At 42.5% G+C, this 22531-nt stretch overlaps 1 protein-coding gene and 1 pseudogene across 12 annotated transcripts; one reads left to right on the forward strand and one right to left on the reverse strand.

The window, feature by feature from the left end:
• The first annotated feature begins 1789 nt into the window (after positions 1-1789).
• LOC110505517 (protein max) lies at positions 1790-21186 on the forward strand. Of its 11 annotated transcripts, none has more exons than XR_002470825.3 (5): positions 1790-2002; positions 17895-18011; positions 18344-18527; positions 18702-19006; positions 20299-21186. XR_002470825.3 is itself a non-coding variant. In XM_021584783.3 (4 exons), the coding sequence occupies exons 1-4, from the start codon at positions 1967-1969 to the stop codon at positions 18887-18889; spliced, it is 525 nt and encodes a 174-aa protein (XP_021440458.1). In that variant the 5' UTR covers positions 1790-1966; the 3' UTR covers positions 18890-21186. The 11 variants fall into 11 exon arrangements, 6 of the variants coding, with proteins under 6 accessions (XP_021440458.1, XP_021440461.1, XP_021440462.1 ...); XR_016491958.1 differs by having other exon boundaries at positions 18344-18482; XR_016491957.1 differs by having other exon boundaries at positions 1794-2002; positions 17895-18002.
• On the reverse strand, positions 2984-7681 carry LOC149972094 (elongation factor 1-gamma pseudogene; annotated as a pseudogene). Its single transcript, XR_016491956.1, has one exon. The product of XR_016491956.1 is annotated as an elongation factor 1-gamma pseudogene (transcript).
• Positions 21187-22531: the final 1345 nt, after the last annotated feature.

Consider the following 22531-nt stretch of genomic DNA (forward strand, 5'->3'; position numbering starts at 1 on the left):
TGTCGTGTTATACAACACAGAGAGACGTATGATAACTTAGTTATGTTTTATTTTGTGTGTGTTGGGGAGGGGGGGGGGGGGGGGGGCTGGCTTCTCTTGGTATCTCTAAATACACACCACTGACCAGGTGAATTCAGGTGAAAGCTATGATTCCCTATTGATGTCCCTTTTTAAATCCACTTCAATCAGTGTAGATGAAGGGGGGGAAACAGTCTAATAAGGATTTTTAAGCCTTGAGACAATTGAGACATGGATTGTGTATGTGTACCATTCAGAGGATGAATGGACATGAGAAAATATAAGTGCTTTTGAACAGGGTATGGTAGTAGATGCGTTTGTGTCAAGACCTGCAGTGCTGCTGTGTTTTTCATGCTCAACAGTTTCCCGTGTGTATCAAGAACGGCCCACCACCCAAAGGACATCCAGCCAACTTGACACAACTGTGGGAAGCATTGGAATCAACATGGGCCAGCATCTTGAACGCTTTCGAAACCTTGTAGAGTCCATGCCCCGACAAATTGAGGCTCGATATTAGGAAGGTGTTCTTAATGTTTGGTATACTCAGTGTATAACTTCACATTTCAAAGGATTCTTTGGAGTAGAGGAAGCAAGATGGCAATGGATGTATGTTGGCCATTTGTTCATGGAAACGACAGTGAGGGTTGAGGGTAGCATATGGTGTGGGTGGTGATGAATATGGCGTTGGAAAGAGCTGGTTGTTCTATGAACAAGTCGAGTTTACTTAGGTTTATCATTTGATAGTGTCATTCTCTTTACTGCTAAAGAATCAGTGTCAAACATAACTAATACAAGAAGCACTCTTTAGTGTTTATTTTCAGAATATATCTACTGTAAGATCATCCACTAACTATCAGAGGATCATATGGCTTAATTGCAGAATGTCAGATGGCTGGATAATTTATGTTTACTTATCTGATTGATTAGGTGAACACCAAACATAATCCCACTATGAATACTATAGGTGGCCTGTTTTTTGGGGGGTACTACAAGTACAAACAAGTATATATCTAAAAAGTGCAGAGTTATTTCCTTGATTTTCAAATATCATACCCATTTGTAAGACAATAAAATGTTTTACTTGTTCTGCCAATGTTGAATACCATCAGACTGCAGCCAGGGACATTTTCAGGTGCTGGTAGGGAAACAATGGCTATATGCAGGTCCTATGGAGAGAAGTGTATGCTCGGAGTGGGGGAGGGCTGCTGAAGCTGAGCTGCCATCTGGCTTATAATCACAGGCTGCAGAAGGAGATGCCTGGTTATCATCGCCACCTGCCTATACCCCTCTATTATTCTTGTGATCAATGACGTCTGCAAACAAGAATGGTAACCATGCATGCTTAAACAGAAAAAATATAGATTGTACATACCTACACCTAATTCTGAATAATAAACAGGTAAAGACAGCTATGATGATATGACCAAATATATTGTTAGGTTTCCCCCCTTTCATCTGTGATATTACTGTGTGTTCTCATCTGTACGTAGTTTGATAATTCCATCAGAATCCCTCCTTAATCAAGGGTAATAAATTAACACAATTTATCAATGTGAATTTACTGATCAGTCACTGAATTAGTCACTGAATTAGGATCAGTTGCCTATTCACCACAAGGTGTACGGTAAAATTATAAAGCAGATATCGTAATGGTATTTTAAAACTTTGTCAGGAATAATACAGTCCAATTACAAAATGGTGACAATGGTACGCGTTTAATGAGTCAGGGTATGAGTCAAGGACACCAATACCCATACAACATTTCGTCTTCGCACATGCGCTTTACAGGCTGTTGTGTCCATGTGTAGGCGAATCACGTGGAGAGAATCCGTTGATCGTCTTGTCCCTGCTGTAGGAGTTGCTCCGTTCTTGATTTCATTTTGGTTGCTACCTCGCTTTGTTTTTAAACACCCCCCCCCCCCCCCCCCCTCATACATTTCACCGAAGAATGAGCGACAACGAAGATATCGATGTTGACAGTGACGTAAGTTAATGTGCTCGCTCGAGCCTTTGAGGGAAACGTATACTAGCTAGCTAGTGTAGCTGAACTGGCAGATCAGAAATATTTGACCCAGTAACCTGCAAACCCAGTTAGCTAAAACATTCAAACGTTTGACTTACCAGTTTTAGAAGAATGTAGTTAGCAAGCGTTAGCCAACACGGAGCTTGCCTGTTCTAGTTGAAGTGGTTAACTGAATGAAAATCGCTTGCTACCTGGCTAGACCCTTGGGCATCAACAAACAGCGATGCCTGCGACGCAAAATCCATCTGCATCATTTGTATATATTGTAAGATGATAACCCCATCATTACACTGCTCTGCACTGGGGTTGTTTATCTTGAAAGTAGATCACCCCAAAATTATGCTGAGATGCACTGGTGTCGGAACGCAAAAATGGTTACATTAAGACACCTGGAGCTGGTTCCAGATATGGGTCTGAAAACGTACCTCAATGCAGGAATGGGATTAGCTCATGACGCTGTCCCATTACATTACACATCATTGGATGAAGGCGTATTTTGTACGGGGAGTTAAGAGCTCTGACACTTAGTCTCAACATTAACACTCATCACTTGCAGTCGAGTTTTGGAAGGATACGGAGCTTGTATTTCATATTAGTGAAAAATAAATGTAATACAATATGTTCAATTGATACACACCTTTTTATAGGGTTAGCGTTCCCACACTATCTTCACGAACAACGCTTGTTGACAGAGGCACCACCTGTGCTAATTCGCTATGGTCCGAACACCTGTGTGTAAAGGCGTCAGTCAGCATGCTTCCGTTCGGCTGGCATATACTCCCTTAAAACCTTCGTGAGAAAAAAACCGGCAATAGTACTGTTTGTCCATTACATCAAGATATCTGTCATTAATTTTGACATTTTTGTAGCGGAGATGATAGTTGCACAATTTTGCTTCTGACTAGGATGTTTGAAGTTAAAAAACGTGAATGAGGACAAGTCTTTTTATTTTTTTTTGCATTGTGGAAAACATGTTTATTTGTCAACTCAAAACAACCGCTTCTGTTAGGACCATTGAGACACAATCCACTCCAACTGAAGATCAGTTTGAGAAGGTCCAAGCACAAGGTGTTTGAATGTCCTTAGGTTAAGGTGTTGATGTATAATGGCGGACGTATAGGGGTCATGGTGCCATCATCCTCCGCTGCTCACTTGAAGCACTTGCCCTGGTTAAAGGGTTTTCCCACGTGTTTGAACTCTCCCTCCCAAGCAAAGTACTCCTTGACCATGGTCTTGGTTTCGCCGCTGTCGGTGTCCAGTTTGCGCCAGGCGTACGACTCGTAATCAATCTGCCAGTCATCAGACAGAGTGAAAGCTAAGTCCTGTCCTCTGAAGATCCAGATTCCAGAAATGCTACTGTCGTTGTTCCCGCCGAACAGGATCACGCTTGCGGAGTTTGTCAAGTCGCTGGAACATTCCCATGATGAGGTTGCAGCTCATGAAGGTCATGGTAAGCTCCTCTGGGTATTTGTACTCGCCGTACCAGATGGAGTAGCCCTCCTTGTCAAAGTGTTCGCAGAAGTGGGGCACGGCTACAGTCAGCGTGTCCTCGTTAGAGCACTTCCTCTTGAACTCGTCCATGACAAACGCACTCTTTGGTAGGTGAGCGAAAGGGTCCGTTGTTTTGGGTTCTGAAGCCAGAGCTGCTTCACACTCGTCCATTTCCTCCTCAGCAGGGGCAGCTTCCTTCTCTTCCTTCTTCTTCTTATCCTTCTTCTCCTGAGGTTTGCCTGCCTCCTTTCCAGCCTTCTCTTTCTTGGGAGGGGCGTCTTTCTTGGGAAGGCTGTCCTTCTTGGGCTGCATGTCAGAGAACTTCATGGGATCAAACTGAGCCATCTTGTGGCAGAGCTTGACCTCTCCGAGCACGGTCTTGAACTGGGGCTGGTTGACGCAGGTCTGGAACCAACGGGTCACGTTGGGGAAAGGTTGGCGGAAGGAAGGCTCAAGGACCTGTTTAAAGAGCCAGATCATGCTACAGGCCACGCTGATATCAGCGAGGCTGACTGGCTCTCCAACCAGGAAGGTCCTGGTGTTGAGGTGATGGTTGAGGACAGACAGAACCTTCTTCACCTCCTCCTTGGCTTGCTCTGTTGCCTGCTTGTTGAACTGCATGATTCCCAAGGTTGGGAAGACCCACGCAGAGGCTGGAGGGATGATTTCAGCATCAGCAAAGCTTACTCACTGAAGCACCTGGGCCTGGGGACTGCTGCCACGCAGGGCCTCATTGCTCAGGTAGTGAGCAATGGCATTACGCTCGAATAGACAGAAGCTGTCATCGCCCTGAAAAGCTGGAACCTTGCCCAAGGGGAAGTTGTTGAGGAAGGCGGGGGTACGGTTCGTCTGCCCGAAAGTGAAGGCAGGGGCGCTGCTGGCCACCTTGAGGCAGGCACCGCTGTACTGGGCTGCAATCTGAGCCTTGGAGGCTCTCCAGTTTTGTGGATATGTGTACAGAGTCCCTGCCGCCATCTTTAGGACGAGAGAAAAAAAGCGAATGAGGACGAGTCTTCTCTCCTTGAATGACAACATGCACGTCATTGTAGGATCCCTACTGTTGACCAATCGCCGACGAGGAGGGCGTAGACTTTGGCTACCAACTTCTGCTTGCCTCGAGGAAAGAAATGTGTTCTCGAACAATCTGTGCTAATTATCAATCTAGCATCCGCTTAACACCTGTCACAGAAGGTTGGTGGCACCTGAATTGGGGAGGATGGGCTCGTGGTACTGTCGCGAGTGGAATGGTAACAAATACATCAAACACGTGGTTTGATGCAATTCCATTTACTTCGTTCCAGCCATTATTAGGAGCCGTTCTCCGCCGAGCAGCCTCCACTGACCTGTTTGTACACCGTGGGAGAAAGTGTAGTTTGTCAACTGGAGGCACACACAGCATATAGATCTGTACAAAACTCCCACAGTAAGTATTTTTTTATTTGAAATATTATTTATTGCTGACATGAGAGATAAGGAGCATGCAGTGCGTTCTGAAAATATTCAGACCCCTTGACTTTTTCCACATAGTTACATTACAGCCTTATTTTAAAACAGATAAATGTTTTTTTTTCTCATCAATCTGCATACAATACCTCATAATGACAAAGCAAAAACGGGCTTTTAGAAATGTTTGCTAATGTATAAACTGATACCAAATTTACATACGTATTCAGACCCTTTGCTATGAGACTCGAAATTGAGCTCAGGTACATCCTGTTTCCATGGATCATCCTGGAGATGTTTCTACAACTTTGATTTGAGTCCACCTGTGGTAGATTCAATTGATTGGACATGATTTGGAAAGGCACACACCTGTCTATATAAGGTCCCACAGTTGACAGTGCATGTCAGAGCAAAAACCTAGACATGAGGTCGACGGAATTGTCCGTAGAGCTCCGAAACAGGATTGCGTCGAGGCACAGATCTGGGGAAGGGTACCAAAACATTTCTGAGGGCCAAACTTTTTCAGCGTCCTGAGGGGGAACAGGCACTGTCGTGCCTTCTTCGTGACTGTGCGTGTGGACCATTTTAAGTCTAGTGATTTGGACACAAGGAACTTGAAGCGCTCTACCTGCTCCACAACTGCCCATTGATGTGGGTGGGGTGTGCTCGTTCCCCCTAATTTCCTGTAGTCCACAATCAGCTCCTTGGTCTTCTTGACATTGAGGGAGAAGTTGTTGCTCCGACCCCACACTGCCAGGTCACTGACCTCCTTCCTGTAGGCTGACTCTTGTCGCCAGTGATCAGGTCTGCCACTGTCGTGTCGTCAGCGAACTTGATAATGGCGTTGAAGTCCATACAGTTGTGGGTGAACAGGGAGTACAGGAGGGAACTAAGCACACACACCTGTGGGGCCACTGTGTGAAAGGTCAGTGTGGTTGAGGGGATGTTGCCTACCCTCACCACATGTGGTTGGCCCATCAGGAAGTCCAGGATTCAGTTGCAGACCTGGCCAAGATAAAGCAAAGCAGTACGAAAGAAAGAAACAACAACACAGAGTTGCACATGGAATAAACAAGTGTCCAGTCAATAACACAATAAAAAAATAAAAAAGTCTATATACAGTGTGTGCAAATGGCATGAGGTATGGCAATAAATAGGCCATAGTAGCAAAGTAATTACAATTTAGCAGATCAACACTGGAATTGGAGTGGGTCTAGAGTGGCTGGGATGGTGGAGTTAATGTGTGCCATAACCAGCCTCTCAAAGCACTTCATGATTACAGAAGTGACTGTTACAGGGCAGTAATCATTGTGGCATGAAGCCTTTGAGTTCTTAGGAACAGGAATGAATGTGGTCATCTTAAAACATGCGATGATTACAGACTGGGAAAAGGAGAGGTTGAAAATTGAATGTGAATATGCCTGACAGCTGTTCTGGACATGCTCTGAGAATGCACCCTGGAATATTGTTGGGGCCCAGGGCTTTGCAGGTGTTGACCTGATTTAAAGACCCTTCTCACGTCGGCCTCAGCGTGAGATCACCCAGTCCTCAGAGTGGGTGACGGCCATCACACACGACTCAACGTGGTCAAAGCGTGCATAAAATGCATTGAGTTAATCTTTTAGAGAGGCATCGTTGGGTAGATCACGGTTGGGTCTTCCTTTGTAATCTGTAATGGACTGTAGCCCCTCTCACATGTGGCGGGTGGCGGAGCCTGTGTAATATGAGTCCACCTTATTCCTATAATGTCCTTTTGTTCGTTTGATGAATCTGCTGCATTAATAGCGGGCCTCCTTGTACTTATTCCTGTCTTCGGTCGTAGCATCAGGGTTGTCTACGATAGCTCTGTGTGCGGTAGCCCTGCTTTTTAGTTTAGCTCCAACCTTGGTGTTAATCCAGGGCTTTTGATTGGGGAAGCAGCAAACCCTCACCGTGTGTACCACATCGCCAATGCATTTTCTAATGAAGCGGGTGGTTAGCTCATCTATGTTATCGGCGGAGTCTCTAAACATATTCCTATCAGCGCTAGTAAAGTAGTCCTGTAGCATAACCTCTGATTCTGGAGACCATTTCTCAACGGAGTGAATCGCGGGTACTTCCGGACTCAGCTTCTGCTTGTAAAACAGGAAGCAAGAGTACCGAGGCCTTAATTTTTTTTGTACCTTTATTTAACTAGGCAAGTCAGTTAAGAACAAATTCTTATTTTCAATGACGGCCTAGGAACAGTGGGTTAAAAACTTCTTATTGGCAGGTGGGAGTCCCACCTGGCCAACATCCGGTGGAATTGCAGAGCGTGAAATTCAAACTACAGTATTAAAAATATTTAACTTTTCATAAAATCACGAGTAATACATCAAAATAAAGCTTAACTTCTTGTTAATCCAGCCGCTGTGTCAGATTTCAAAAAGGCTTTACGGCGAAAGCACACCATGCAATTATCCGAGGAGGACAGCGCCCCGCATACAAGCACATGAAACACATATTTCAACCAGGCAGGTGCGACACGAAAGTCAGATATAGCAATATTAAAAATCCCTTACCTTTGATGATATTTTTCTGTTGGCACTCAAAGGTCCCATCAGGTTACATCACAAACAATCCTTTTGTTGGTCCTTTTGTTCGATAATGTCCTTTCTTTATATCCATAAAAACGCTTCAGTCAATAATCCACCCAATTTCCCTCCATCAAAATGCATACAAAATGAATCCCAAACGTTACTAATAAACTTTTCCAAACAAGTCAAACAACATTTATAATCAAACCTTAGGTACCCTAATATGTAAATAATCGATAACATTTAAGACGGAGAATCGTTATTGTCTTTACAGGAGAAAAATACCACGCTCTTGGAGCCACCTAGAAAAACTACAATTTCTGGCTCATTTTTCCAAAAACCAGCCTGAAATTCTAAACTTGACATCTAGTGGAAGCCCTAGGAACTGCAGTCTGGGAGGACTTGGCTTTATAATAAAAGTGATAGCCATTGAAAATAGTGGTAGGCTGAAATTTCTTTTTTTGGGGATGGTTTGTCTTCGGGGTTTTGCCTGCCATATCAGTTCTGTTATACTCACATAGATAATTAACAGTTTTAGAAACTTAAGAGTGTTTTCTATCAAAATCTACCATATGATATATACATATCCTAGCTTCTGGGCCTGAATAACAGGCAGTTTACTTTGGGCACGCTTTTCATCCGGACGTCAAAATACTGCCCCCTACCCAAGAGAGGTTAACTGCCTTGTTCAGAGGCAGAACAACAGATTCTCGGGGATTCGATCTTGCAACCTTTCGGTTACTAGTCCAACGCTCTAACCACTAGGCTACCTGCTGATTAGTGGATGAGGGACGGCCTTGTATGTTTGCTCGTTGGTAGAATATCAGTGGTCTAGGACTGTATCCCCCCTAGTGGTGTTGGAGATGTGTTCATGGAAGTTGGGCATCGCATGTCTTAGTGACGCCAAATAAAATCTCAGGCAACCAGAAAGGCAGCCTCTGGGTATAGGCCTTGTACAGTTCATTAAACGCGACCTGCCATTCCATAATGGCTGCTGTGGCTACTGCTAGCTAGCTAGCTAGCATCAGGACTTATTTGACATAACGTTTGATTTGAAAACAAGCAGTATTTAAATCTTCTTGGAGTAGGCTTTTGAAACATATGGCCTTTATCTTTCACCAGCGAGAAAGACTCCTTAAAATGAAAAGGATACTTACTGTAGCAGTTTTGCACACATCCATACAGCTATGGGTGCCTACAGCCAACAAAACTATACTTTTGCTACACTTCTCGAGTTACGCTGACACACAGGTGTTCAAAGCATGCTAGATAGCACACACAGGTGGTCGCCTCTGTCTGTTTTCCGTTAACGAGCACTGTAACATGGAGATATGACCTTCTGCTAACCCTACAAAAGGTGTGTAGTAAATAGAGGTCGGCCGTTTATGATTTCCAATGCCGATTATTCTAGGACCAAAAAAAAGCTGATACAGATTAATCGGCCGTTTAAACAAATATATATATATTTTTTTATTTATTTATATTTATTTATTCATTAATCATTATTTTTGTTTATATATTTGTAATGCCATTACAACAATACTGAATGAACAATAAACACAAAAATAAAATCTATTTAGTCTCAAATAAATGAAACATGTTTAAACAATGCAAAAACACAGTGTTGGAGAAGAAAGTAAAAGTGCAATATGTGCCATTCAAGTTCCTTGCTCAGAACATGAGAACATATGAAAGCTTGTGGTTCAATATTGCTAGTTCTTCAATATTCCCAGTTAACTTGTTATGGCTGCAATCCCGATATTGGGATAAGTGTCATCAACAACCGCTGAATAGCATAGCGCTACATACAATAAATATTACTATAAATATTTACATTCATGAAATCACAAGTGCAATATAGGAAAACACAGTTTAGCCTTTTGTTAATCCACCTGTCGTGTCAGATTTTGAAATGATGCTTTACAGAGAAAGCAATCCAAGCGTTTGTGTAAGTTTATCGATCGCACGATAAAACATTAAGTACACTTAGCATCAGGTAGCTTGGTCACGAAAATCAGAAAAGCAATCAAATTAATCGTTTACCTTTGATCTTCGAATGTTTTCACTCACGAGACTCCCAGTTACACAACAAATACCCCCGTTATGTTTGTTCCATAAAGATGATTTTTATATCCAAAATACCCCCGTTATGTTCAGAAATCCACAGGAAAGAGCGGTCACGAAAACGCAGACAAATTCTAAATAGTTTCCATAATGTCCACAGAAACATGTCAAACATTTTTTATAATCAATCGTCTGGTTGTTTTTAAAATGTATAATCAATAATATATCAACCGCAAATGTCTTTCACAGTAGGAGAGGGGAAAACAATGGCTGTCCAAATTCTGTTGTGCGAGCAAAACACGTGACCACTTGACGGGATGTTATTGTTCTGGCTCATTTTTCAAAATAAAATCCTGAAACTATGTCTGGAGACTGTTGACACCTTGAGGAAGCGATAGTAAAAGGAATCTGGTTCATATCCCTTTAAATCCAGCAAAGGGAGGCTATGGAACATGGAGTTTTCAAAATAGAAGCCACTTCCTGTTTTGATTTTCGCCTGCAATATCAGTTCTGTTATACTCACAGACAATATTTTGGAAACTTTAGTGTTTTTTTATCCAATACTAATAATAATATGCATATATTAGCAACTGAGACTGAGGAGCTGGCCGTTTACAATGGGCACCTTTTCATCCAAGCTACTCAATACTGCCCGTGCAGTCATAAAAAGTTAAGACATTTTAGGTTGTAGTTATTATAGGAATTATGACGCGTCAACCTTTTCTCTCTTTACCATTTTCTATTTCATATACCTTTGACTACTATTCTAATAGGCACTTTAGTATTGCCAGCCTAATCTCAGGAGTCGATAGGCCTGAAGTCATAAACAGCTCTGTGAAGCAAGCATTGCTAAGAGCTGCTGGCAAACACAGTAAAGTTTGAATGAATGCTTACGAGCCTTCTGCCGCCTACCTCAGTCAGACTGCTCTATCAAATCATAGACTTAATTATAATATAATAAACACAGAAATACGAGCTGTTGGTCATTAGGGGTGGCAGGGTAGCCTAGTGGTTAGAGCGTTTGACTGGTAACCGGAAGGTTGCAAGTTCAAACCCCCGAGCTGACAAGGTACAAATCTGTCGTTCTGCCCTTGAACAGGCAGTTCCTAGGCCATCATTGAAAATAAGAATGTGTTCTTAACTGACTTGCCTAGTTAAATAAAGGTAAAATAAACATCGACTGACACTAATTAGCATAACGCAACAGACATAAATATTCCTATTCATGAAAATCACAAGTGAAATATATTGAGACACCCTGTCATCTCAGATTTTCAAAATGTGCTTTACAGCCAAAGCTAGACAAGCATTTGTGTAAGTTTATCGATAGCCTAGCATAGCATTTTGTCCAGCTAGCAGCAGGTAACTTGGTCCCGGAAATCAGAAAAGCAATCAAATTAAATTGTTTACCTTTGATGAGCTTCTGATGTTTTCACTCACGAGACTCCCAGTTAGATAGCCAATGTTCCTTTTTTCCAAAAATATAATTTTTGTAGGCGAAATAGCTCCGTTTGTTCTTCACGTTTGGCTGAGAAATCGCCGGGAAATTGCAGTCACAAAAACGCTGAAAAATATTAAAAATTAGCTCCATAATATCGACAGAAACATGGCAAAACTTGTTTATAATCAGTCCTCAAGGTGTTTTTCAAATATCTATTCGATCCACGGGACAATTGGTTTTTCAGTAGGACCGATTAGAATAATGACTACTTCTGTATTTTACGCGAGAATCACTCTGAGAGCCATCAGGTGACCACTTGCGCAATGTAGCTGCTTACGGGTATTCTTCAACATAAATGCGTAAAACTACGTCACAATGCTGTAGACACCTTGGGGAATACGGAGAAAAAGTAATCTGGTTGATAGCCCATTCACTGCTCAATAGGGACGCATTGGAACGCAGAGCTTCCGGAGTGGATTTTTCTCAGGCTTTCGCCTGCAATATCAGTTATCTTATACTCACAGACAATATTTTTACAGTTTTGGAAACTTTAGAGTGTTTTCTATCCTAAGCTGTCAATTATATGCATATTCTAGCATCTTGTCCTGACAAAATATCCTGTTTACTACGGGAACGTTATTTTTCCAAAAATGAAAATACTGCCCCCTAGTCACAAAAGGTTAAGCACACTCTGCCAACCCGGATGTCCTAGCCGTGTCTGAATCGTGGCTTAGGAAGGCCACCAAGAACCCTGAAATTTCCATCCCTAACTATAACATTTTCTGACAAGATAGAACTGCCAAAGGGGGCGGTGTTAGCCTACAGAATTCTGTCCTACTATCCAGGCCTGTACCCAAACAATACTGGAACATGCTTAACACCCCAGCTATCCTACAATCTCCCTTAAATACTTCAGCAAGCAGGCCTTTCTAATCGACCTGGCCCGGGTATCCTGGAAGGATATTGACCTCATTCCGTCAATAGAGGATGCCTGGTTATTTTAAAAAAATGCCTTCCTCACCATCTTCAATAAGCATGCCCCATTCAAAACATGTAGAACCAGGAACAGATTCTCTCTCTCTCTCTCTCTCTCTTGGTTCTCTCCAGACCTGACTGCCCTTAACCAGCACAAAAACATTATATGATGTTCTGCATTAGCATCAAACAGCCCCCGTGATATGCAACTTTTCAGGGCAGTCAGAAACCAATATACACAGGCAGTTAGAAAAGCCAAGGCTAGCTTTTTCAAGCAGAAATGTTCTTCCTGCAACACAAACTCAAAAAGGTTTTGGGACACTGTAAAGTCCATGGAGAAAAAGAGCACCTCCTCCCAGCTGCCCACTGCACTGAGGATATTAAGCTCTGTCACCACCGATGAATCCACTATAATTGAGAATTTCAATAAGCATTTTCTACGGCTGGCCCTGCTTTCCACCTGGCTACCCCTACCCAGGTCAACTGCACTGTACCCCCCACTAGAGGTTGACCGATTATGATTTTTCAACGCCGATTATTGGAGGACCAAAAAAGGCCGATACCGATTAATCTGACAATTTAAAAATGTAAATTAAATGTATTTGTAATTACAGCAATACTGAATGAACACTTATTTTAACTGAATATAATACATCAATAAAATCAATTTAGCCTCAAATGAATGAAACATGTTCAATTTGGTTTAAATAATGCAAAAACAAAGTGTTGTAGAAGAAAGTAAAAGTGCAATATGTGCCATGTAAAAAAGCTAACATTTAAGTTCCTTGCTCAGAACATGAGAACATATGAAAGCTGGTGGTTCCTTTTAACATGAGTCTTCAATTTTCCCAGGTAAGAAGTTTTAGGTTGTAGTTATTATAGGACTATTTCTCTCTATAAGATTTGTATTTCATATACCTTTGACTATTGGATGTTCTTATAGGCACTTTAGTATTTCCAGTGTAACAGTATAGCTTCCATCTCTCTCCTAAATCATAGACTTAATAATAACATAATGACACACAGAAATACGAGCCTTAGGTCATTGATATGGTCGAATCCAGAAACTATCATTTCGAAAAACAAAACGTTTATTATTTCAGTGAAATACGGAACCGTTCCGTATTTTATCTAACGGATGGCATCCCTAAGTCTAAATATTGCAGTTACATTGCACAACCTTCAATGTTATGTCATAATTACGTAAAATTCTTGCAAATTAGTTCGCAATGAGCCAGGCGGCCCAACCTGACTGACTCTGCGTGCAATGAACGCAAGAGAAGTGACACAATTTCACCTGGTTAATATTGCCTGCTAACCTTTCTTTTAGCTAAATTCTTACTGCATTCGCGTAACAGGCAGGCTCCTCGTGAGGCAGGTGGTTAGAGCGTTGGACTAGTTAACCTTAAGGTTGCAAGATTGAATCCCTGAGCTGACAAGGTAAAAATCTGTCATTCTGCTCCTGAACAAGGCAGTTAACCCACCATTCCTAGGCCGTCATTGAAAAAAAAATGTGTTAACTGACTTGCCTGGTTACATAAAGTTAAAGTTAAAAAAAGTTAAAAAAAAATCTGCGTCCAAAAATACAGATTTCTGATTGTTATGAAAACTTGAAATCGGCCCTAATTAATCGGCAATTCCGATTAATCAGTCGACCTCTACCCCCCACAGAAACTCGCCCAAGCATTCCCCATTTCTCCTTCTCCCAAATCCAGTCAGCTGATGTTCTGAAAGAGCTGCAAAATCTCGACCCCTAGAAATCCGGGCTAGACAATCTGGACCCTTTCTTTCTAAAATGATCCTCCAAAATTGTTGCAACCCCTATTACTAGCCTCTCTTTCGTGTCGTCTGAGATTCCCAAAGATTGGAAAGCAGCTGCGGTCATCCCCCTCTTCAAAGGGGGGGACACTCTTGACCCAAACTGCTACAGATCTATATCTATCCTACCCTGCCTTTCTAAGGTCTTCGAAAGCCAAGTCAACAAACAGATTACCGACCATTTCGAATCCCACCGCACCTTCTCCGCTATGCAATCTGGTTTCAGAGCTGGTTATGGGTGCACCTCAGCCACGCTCAAGGTCCTAAACGATATCTTAATTGCCATCGATAAGAAACAACACTGTGCAGCCGTATTCATTGACCTGGCCAAGGATTTAGACTCTGTCAATCACCATGTCCTCATCGGCAGACTCGATAGCCTTGGTTTCTCAAATGATTGCCTCGCCTGGTTCACCAACTACTTCTCTGATAGAGTTCAGTGTGTCAAATCGGAGGGCCTGTTGTCCGGGCCTCTGGCAGTCTCTATGGGGATGCCACGGTTCAATTCTTGGGCCAACTCTCTTCTCTGTATACATCAATGATGTCGCTCTTGCTGCTGGTGAGTCTCTGATCCACCTGTACGCACACGACACAATTCTGTATACTTCCGGCCCTTCTTTGGACAGTGTTAACAACCCTCCAGACGAGCTTCAATGCCATACAACTCTCCTTCCGTGGCCTCCAACTGCTCTTAAATACAAGTAAAACTAAATGCATGCTCTTCAACAGATCGCTGCCTGCACCTGCCCGCCCGTCCAGCATCACTACTCTGGACGGTTCTGACTTAGAATATGTGGACAACTACAAATACCTAGGTGTCTGGTTAGACTGTAAACTCTCCTTCCAGACTCACATCAAACATCTCCAATCCACAGTTAAGTCTAGTATTGGCTTCCTATTTCACAACAAAGCATCCTTCACTCATGCTTCCAAACATACCCTCGTAAAACTGACCATCCTACCGATCCTCGACTTCGGCGATGTCATTTACAAAATAGCCTCCAATACCCTACTCAATAAATTGGATACAGTCTATCACAGTGCCATCCGTTTTGTCACCAAAACCCCATATACTAACCACCACTGCGACCTGTACGCTCTCGTGGGCTGTCCCTCGCTTCATACTCGTCGCCAAACCCACTGGCTCCAGGTCATCTACAAGACCCTGCTAGGTAAAGTCCCCACTTATCTCAGCTCGCTGGTCACCATAACAGCACCCACTCGTAGCACGCGCTCCTGCAGGTATATCTCTCTGGTCACCCCCAAAACCAATTCTTTCTTTGGCCGTCTCTCCTTCCAGTTCTCTGCTGCCAATGACTGGAACAAACTACAAAAATCTCTGAAACTGGAAACACTTATCTCCCTCACTAGCTTTAAGCACCAGCTGTCAGAGCAGCTCACATATCACTGCACCTGTACATAGCCCATCTATAGTTTAGCTCAAACAACTACTGCTTCCCCTACTGTATTTATTTTGCTCCTTTGCACCCCATTATATTTATTTCTACTTTGCACCCCATTATTTTTATTTCTACTTTGCACATTCTTCCACTGCAAATCTACCATTCCAGTGTTTTACTTGCTATATTGTATTTACTTCGCCACCAGGGTCTTTTTTTTGCCTTTACCTCCCTTATCTCACCTCATTTGCTCACATCGTATATAGACTTATTTTTCTACTGAATGTGTCGAACTGCTTTGCCTTATCTTGGCCAGGTCGCAATTGTAAATGAGAACTTGTTCTCAACTTGCCTACCTGGTTAAATAAAGTTAAAATAAATAAAAAATATCCAATTGGTAGTTAGTCTCGTCCCATCGCTGCAACTCCCAATTCCAATGTGCCTTGCATCCTCTGAAACACGAACCTGCCAAGCCGCACTGCTTCTTGACCCACTGCTCGCTTAACCCGGAAGCCAGCCGCACCGATGTGTCTGAGGAAACACGGTACAACTGGCAACCGAAGTCGGCGTGCATGAGCCCGGCTAGAGCGCGATGGAACATGGATATCCCTGCCGGACAAACGCTCCTCTAACCTGGACAACGCTGGGCCAATTGTGCTCTGCCTCATTGGTCTCCTGGTCGCGGCCAGCAGCGACACAGCCCGGGTTTGAACCTGGGTCTGTAGTAATGCCTCAATCACTGCAATGCAGTGCTTTAGACCACTGCGCACTCTGGAGAAGTGTTGAGACTCTTAACAAAACTCCCCTGCCCAGAAGATACTATTATCAATGTGTGCTATAGGTAGTTTTAGTGTCTATGAATGTGTCAATGGGTGCTAAAGGTTAATATTACCCCACCATCACGGTTGCGAGGTCAGCTTAGCTCATGCAGAGAAGCGTACAAGGGCAGTGCCATTTCTCCGAAGTTAGCTAGCTAGGTATACTTTTCTCTTTTAGATGTAATTTTAGCTAGCTACATGAGGCTTATGAAAGGGTAATTCCATCATATAATGCCTGAACACATCCTGTATTTAGCTACCTAGCAGTATGAAATTACCCATTCCTTTAGTTTGTTTTCTTGCAAGAAACTTGTAAACCTTGCGGCTTAACATAAACATGTCTGATGTGTAAATTCCGTATCAAACTAGTATCACGCTATGCAGAGGATGCCATTCAAAAGTCATGTCATTTTGGATGGTACTATGCACCCCATGAGAGGGAATAATATACATTGTCCTTCCCATCACAATTACACATTGATTTAGACTTTTGACAGGTTGTTCACACTTCATCAGTAGGTGAAAAGACAATGCAGTTATTGCATTTGCGGCTGTTTGTTTCTGTTAAAGCCCAGAAAGCAACATACAGTGCTTTTGGAAAGTATTCAGACCCCTTGTTCTAAAATGTATTACATTGTTTTTTTCTTCAGCAATCTACATACAATACCCCATCATGACAAAGCAGAAACAGGTTTAGAAAAAGTAGCAAATTAATAAAATAAGAACAAACGGAAATTGCATCGCTGCAAAGCTATTTTCAGGTCTTTCCAGAGATGTTCGATCGGGTTCAAGTCCGGCCTCTGGCTGGGCCACTCAAATACATTGAGACTTGTCCCAATGCCACTACTGTGTTGTCTTGGCTGTGTTCTTAGGGTCATTGTCCTGTTGGAAGCTGAACCTTCACCCCAGTCTGAGGTCCTGAGCACTCTGGAGCAGGTTTTCATCAAGGCTCTCTGTACTTTGCTCCGTTCATCTTTCCCTCAATCGTGACTAGTCTCCCAGTCCCTGCTGCTGAAAAACATCCCACAGCATGATGCTGCCACCACCATGCTTCACCGTAGGGATAGGTCCAGGTTTCCTCCAGATGTGATGCTTGGCATTCAGGAAAAAGAGTTCAATCTTGGTTTCATCAGACCAGAGAATCTTGTTTCTCATGGTCTGAGAATCCTTTAGGTGCCTTTTTTTTTTTTAGCAAACTCCAATTGAGCTGTCATGTGCCTTTTTACTGAGGAGTGGCTTCCGTCTGGCCAGTCTACCATTAAGGCCTTATTGGTGGAGTGCTGCAGAGATGGTTGTCCTTCTGGAAGGTTCACCCATCTCCACAGAGGCACTTTGCAGCTGTCAGAGTGACCATCGGGTTCTTGGTCACCTACCTGACCAAGGCCCGTCTCCCCCGATTTGCTCAGTTTGGCCAGGCGGCCAGCTCTAGGAAGAGTCTTGGTGGTTCCAAGTATTGTGAAGCTCAAGTCACTTAGATGTTTTGAACATGTGTTAAAAAAAATGCTAATATTGATCCCATGACTTTGTGCCACCAATACCTTGTCTATAGACTGCTTACAGGGTAAGGAAACCAATGTAATTTTGTAGTTTGGGTGAAATATCCCTTTAAATCGTGCATCAGTCTATATTTATCCTTACTGTCACTAGCATCAACTCATGGCTAATGTGTTAAACCATTGAGTTCAGATTCTAATGGGAATTAAAATGGACAGCCTATGTTTAAAAAAAAAAAATTCAACATTGGAGGAAGAAGCCAACTTTCAAATGTTTGCTTTAACATTTTGCCACCGATTAGGCTTATTGCTAGTTTGGGTTGACATTGATTCCTCTGTGAATCTCTCTTTGCAGGCTGACAAACGAGCACATCACAATGCGCTGGAGCGCAAACGTAGGGACCACATTAAAGACAGCTTCAGCAGTTTACGGGACTCTGTGCCTGTGTTACAAGGGGAGAAGGTTAGTGAAGTTAGTAATCGGTATTTTCTACTATCCAGCTCTGTCAGACTGTAGAATAAATGCAATATAAAGTTAGTAGTTTGTATGAATGTCCAAATGTATTAATGCTAAATGTACTACTGTAGCAATGGTGATCAAATAAGCCTCACCCATTATTTTGAATGGTTTATTTTTCATTAATGAGTTAATAATCAGCTTGGAATGATACTTGGTTCCAATAAGCTAATGGTATTTAGCCTAATCTTGAATAACTAGGCCAGCAGTGTGTGTCATCTGTAATGCTCTGATAAGGACAAATGAAACATTGCCTCATGGCTGAGTTTTTAATTTGCTGCTGACAGCAATCTGTCAAACAGGCTTCCCGAGCTCAGATCCTAGACAAAGCCACAGACTACATCCAGTACATGAGACGAAAAAACCACACACACCAGCAGGACATTGACGACCTGAAGAAGCAGAATGCAATGCTAGAGCAGCAGGGTGAGTGTGGGCTCAATGCCCAGGGACAACTGCAGGTGCAGGAGGGTGAGTCATGGTGTGTCTTGGTCATGGGCACTACTGATCAGAACCATACTTGCACTACTTACGCTCAGCTTCTGATGGCCTTTATTGCATTATCCCAGTGAACAATGTTTCACGGTGGAGAAGGGAGAGACTTATACTTATCCTATTGTTCTGTGTTTCTCTGGTTGATTTTAGTCCGTGCACTGGAGAAGGCCAAAGGGAACACTACTCTCCAGGCCAACTACTCTTCCTCTGACAGCAGCTGGTACACCAACCCCAAGGGGAGCACAGTGTCTGCCTTCGACGGAGGCTCCGACTCCAGTTCTGAATCAGAGACAGAGGAGCCGGCCAATAGAAAGAAGCTGCGTGTGGAGCCCATCTAGACTCCATCCACAGTGTTATCACCAGAGAGACTCTTATCCACCAGCCCCCTCATGTTCAGTCTGTTTCCATTCTTCTCATGCCAGTCCAGGAGACAGAGGGAAGACCATGTGAGAAAGGTGCGATCGTGGCTTTTCCAACATTTTGTTACGTTACAGCCTTATTCTAAAATCGATTCAAATGTTTTTTAAATGGATGCGCATTACCCCATAATGACAAAGCAAAAACTGTTTTTTTTAAGACATTGTTGCACATTCATTAAAAATAAACGTATCACATTTACACAAGTATTCAGACCCAGTACTTTGTTGAAGCACCTTTGGTAGCGATTACAGCCTCGAGTCTTGGGTATGATGAAGTTTGGCACACCTGTATTTGTGGAGTTTCTCCCATTCTTTTCTGCAGATCCTCTCAAGTCCTGTCAGGTTGGATTTGGAACATCACTGCATAGCTATTTTCAGGTCTCCAGAGATGTTTGATTGGGTTCAAGTCTGGGCTCTGGCTGGGCCATTCAAGGATATTCAGAGACTTGTCCTGAAGTCACTAGTGCATTGTCTTGGCTGTGTGCTTAGTGTTTTTGTCCTGTAGGAAGGTAAGCTGTCACCCCAGTCTGAGGTCCTGAGCAGGTTTTCATCAAGGATCTCTGTACTTTGCTCCGTTCATCTTTCCCTCGATCGTGACTAGTCTACCAGTCCCTGCCGATGAAAAACATCCATACAGCATGATGCTGCCACCACCATGCTTCACCGTAGGTATGGTACCAGGTCTCCTCCAGATGTGACACTTGGCATTCAGGCCAAAGAGTTGAATCTTGGTTTCATCAGACAGGTGAATCTTGTTTCTACATGGTCTGAGAGTCCTTTAGGTGCCGTTTGGCAAACTCCAAGCGGGCTGTCATGTGCCTTTTACTGAGGAGTGGCTTATGTCTGGCCACTACCATTAAGGCCTGATTGGTGGAGTGTTGCAGAGATGGTTGTCCTTCTGGAAGGTTCTCATATCTCCACAGATGAACTCTGGCGCTCTGTCAGAGTGACCATCATTATTTATTTACAATGACGTTTAACAGTGGGTTAACTGACTTGTTCAGGGGCAGAATGACAGATTTTTACCTTGTCAGCTTGAGGATTCGATCTAGAAATCTTTCGGTTACTGGCCCAACGCTCTAACCACTAGGCTCCCTGCTGCCCCTTTGACCTCATGGCTTGGTTTTTGCTCTGACATGCACTGTCAACTGTGGGACCTTATATAGACAGGTGTGTCTTTGTCATTATGGGTTATTGTGTGTAGATTGAGGAAATGTCTCTATCCATTTCAGAATAAGAATGTAACAATGTGAAAAAAGTTGTGGGGTCTGAATACTTTCCGAATGCAGTGTATATACAACTCTTCAACCTTTATCCTCCTTTGCCAGTGTATTGTCACGCCTCATGGTGCACCAACACCCCCAAAGTGAGACAGCTCTGCAGTTTGAAGGACTTGATGCTTTTAAAACATCATTGTTTTCAGAATCGGATATGAAGGTGAGCAGGTGAACAGCTTTAGTCTAGCTACAACAAATACTCCCATCTCTCGTTTTGAATCACCTCAATGAACCTGTTCGAAGAGTTGAGACTTACACAGACAGACCTTTGAGAAAATGTCCGTAGGAATAGTTTACCTTTTTAATATTTGTACTTTTCCACAAAAGGATGCGAAGTTGCTTTGAAAGAAAATGTATCTAATGCAATCTTCCGGAATCAAGGTGGATGGCTGAAGTCTTTAAATATAGGGATTTGAATATACATATTTAAAAGTGATATGTTGAAATTGATTTCTTATTCCATATTGTACATTTTTGTTCAACTTTACCACTTGTCAATGGAGATTGTTCATCCTTCATCAGTGTTGGCATCATTTAATATATTCTCACCTCACAGGTTCAGCAATGTTTTTATTTTGTTATTCTCAAGAAAATGGAGATTACATTTTTATTTTTTCGAAATGGATAAATACTTAATGTTACACAATGCAGTTAAACCTTTTTATTTGTATTAAAGGAAAAGGCCATATCAGTGTAGTGCATATTACTGTATACTTGGAAATGTTGTCCATTCTACAAAGAAAAACCCCTCAAAATATTTGTCTGTCCTGGTAATGTTTGTCATTTAAATTTTTTATTTTACAGATAATTAGTGTGTAAGGATCTAGATTTTTTGTTGATTCTATTGATATTACAGATGTTGTAAGTACTGCCAACAATTTTTGGAAGTTGAAGCATACCTTTGCTGAGGAACTATTATAAATAAAACTATTTTATCCAGTCCTGTGTTTAGTGACAGGATGCATTTATTTTGAACGGTAAACTCTTGGTCTGATAGGGTGTTGTGATAGCATAGCATACTTTTAGATGAACAGTCAACTAGATTACCCTTGTTTGACAATACATGTTTGAAAACCTAGATAGACCATGCTTCAAGGTGGTCTTGCTTACAATCTTCCAGCTTTTGTTATGACCTTTGTTAGTGGGGGACTACAATACAGACATAAAATGGTTCTGTACCAAGTCTACCTTTTATCCAGGAAGTCCAATTGCGGTCAGAATACCTGTTTTACAAGGGAGACCTGACCTCGATGGCAGTTTAAAATATATGTCAAAGAATGCCTTACTGTTTGGTGAGTTTTCTTGGTACTTCGTTCTTACCAGCACCATTAGTGTCAATGTTTATCCCACATTTTAAACCCTACATGCTCTAAGCACGGAGTTGCATGGTGCTGGCTGGCCGGCCTATTGCCACTGCCAATTTGAAGTGAGCACTGAGCTCAGATTATCCACATACCTGACACACACCTCTCATGCAGGCTCATCATGCATTTTAAAGGAGCCATCTTTATCTGGTGGTGTAGGCTTGTACCTGTTCTGTTGAATCAAATAAAATGTTATTTGTCACATACACATGGTTAGCAGATGTTAATGCAAGTGTTGTGAAATGCTTGTGCTTCTAGTTCCGACCATGCAGTAATATCTAACAAGTAATCTAACAATTTCACAACAGCTACCTTATAAACACAAGTGTAAAGGAATGAATACGAATATGTACATAAAAATATATGGATGAGCGATGGCCGAACAGCATAGGCAAGATGCAGTAGATGGTATAGAGTACAGTATATACATATGAGATGAGTAATGTAGGGTATGTAAACGTTATATAAAGTGGCTAGTGATACATTTATTACATCTAATTTTTCATTATTAAAGTGGCTAGAGATGTTCAGTATGTTGGCAGAAGCCACTCAATGTTAGTGATTAACAGTCTGATGGCCTTGAGATAGAAGCGGTTTCTCAGTCTCGGTCCCAGCTTTGATGCACCTGTACTGACATCGCCTTCTGGATGATAGCGGGGTGAACAGGCAGTGGCTCGGGTGGTTGTTGTCCTTGATGATCTTTTTGGCCTTCTTGTGACATTGGGTGGTGTAGGTGTCCTGGAGGGCAGGTAGTTTGCCCCCGATGATGTGTTATGCAGACCTCCCTACCCTCTGGAGAGCCTTACGGTTGTGGGCGGAGCAGTTGCCGTACCAGGCGGTGATACAGCCCGACAGGATGCTCTCGATTGTGCATCTGTAAAAGTTTGTGTTTTTGGTGACGAGACAAATTTCTTCAGCCT

Source organism: Oncorhynchus mykiss, chromosome 25, assembly GCF_057628025.1.
Source record: "Oncorhynchus mykiss isolate SJ-2025 chromosome 25, ASM5762802v1, whole genome shotgun sequence".
NCBI classification, from domain to species: domain Eukaryota; kingdom Metazoa; phylum Chordata; class Actinopteri; order Salmoniformes; family Salmonidae; genus Oncorhynchus; species Oncorhynchus mykiss.

Coding starts and splice junctions, on each gene's coding strand:
- LOC110505517 (XM_021584783.3), top strand. CDS start 1,967: ATGAGCGACAACGAAGATATCGATGTTGACAGTGAC. Junction 2,003..17,894: donor ATATCGATGTTGACAGTGAC/GTAAGTTAATGT, acceptor CTCTCTTTGCAG/GCTGACAAACGAGCACATCA. Junction 18,528..18,701: donor ACAACTGCAGGTGCAGGAGG/GTGAGTCATGGT, acceptor GGTTGATTTTAG/TCCGTGCACTGGAGAAGGCC.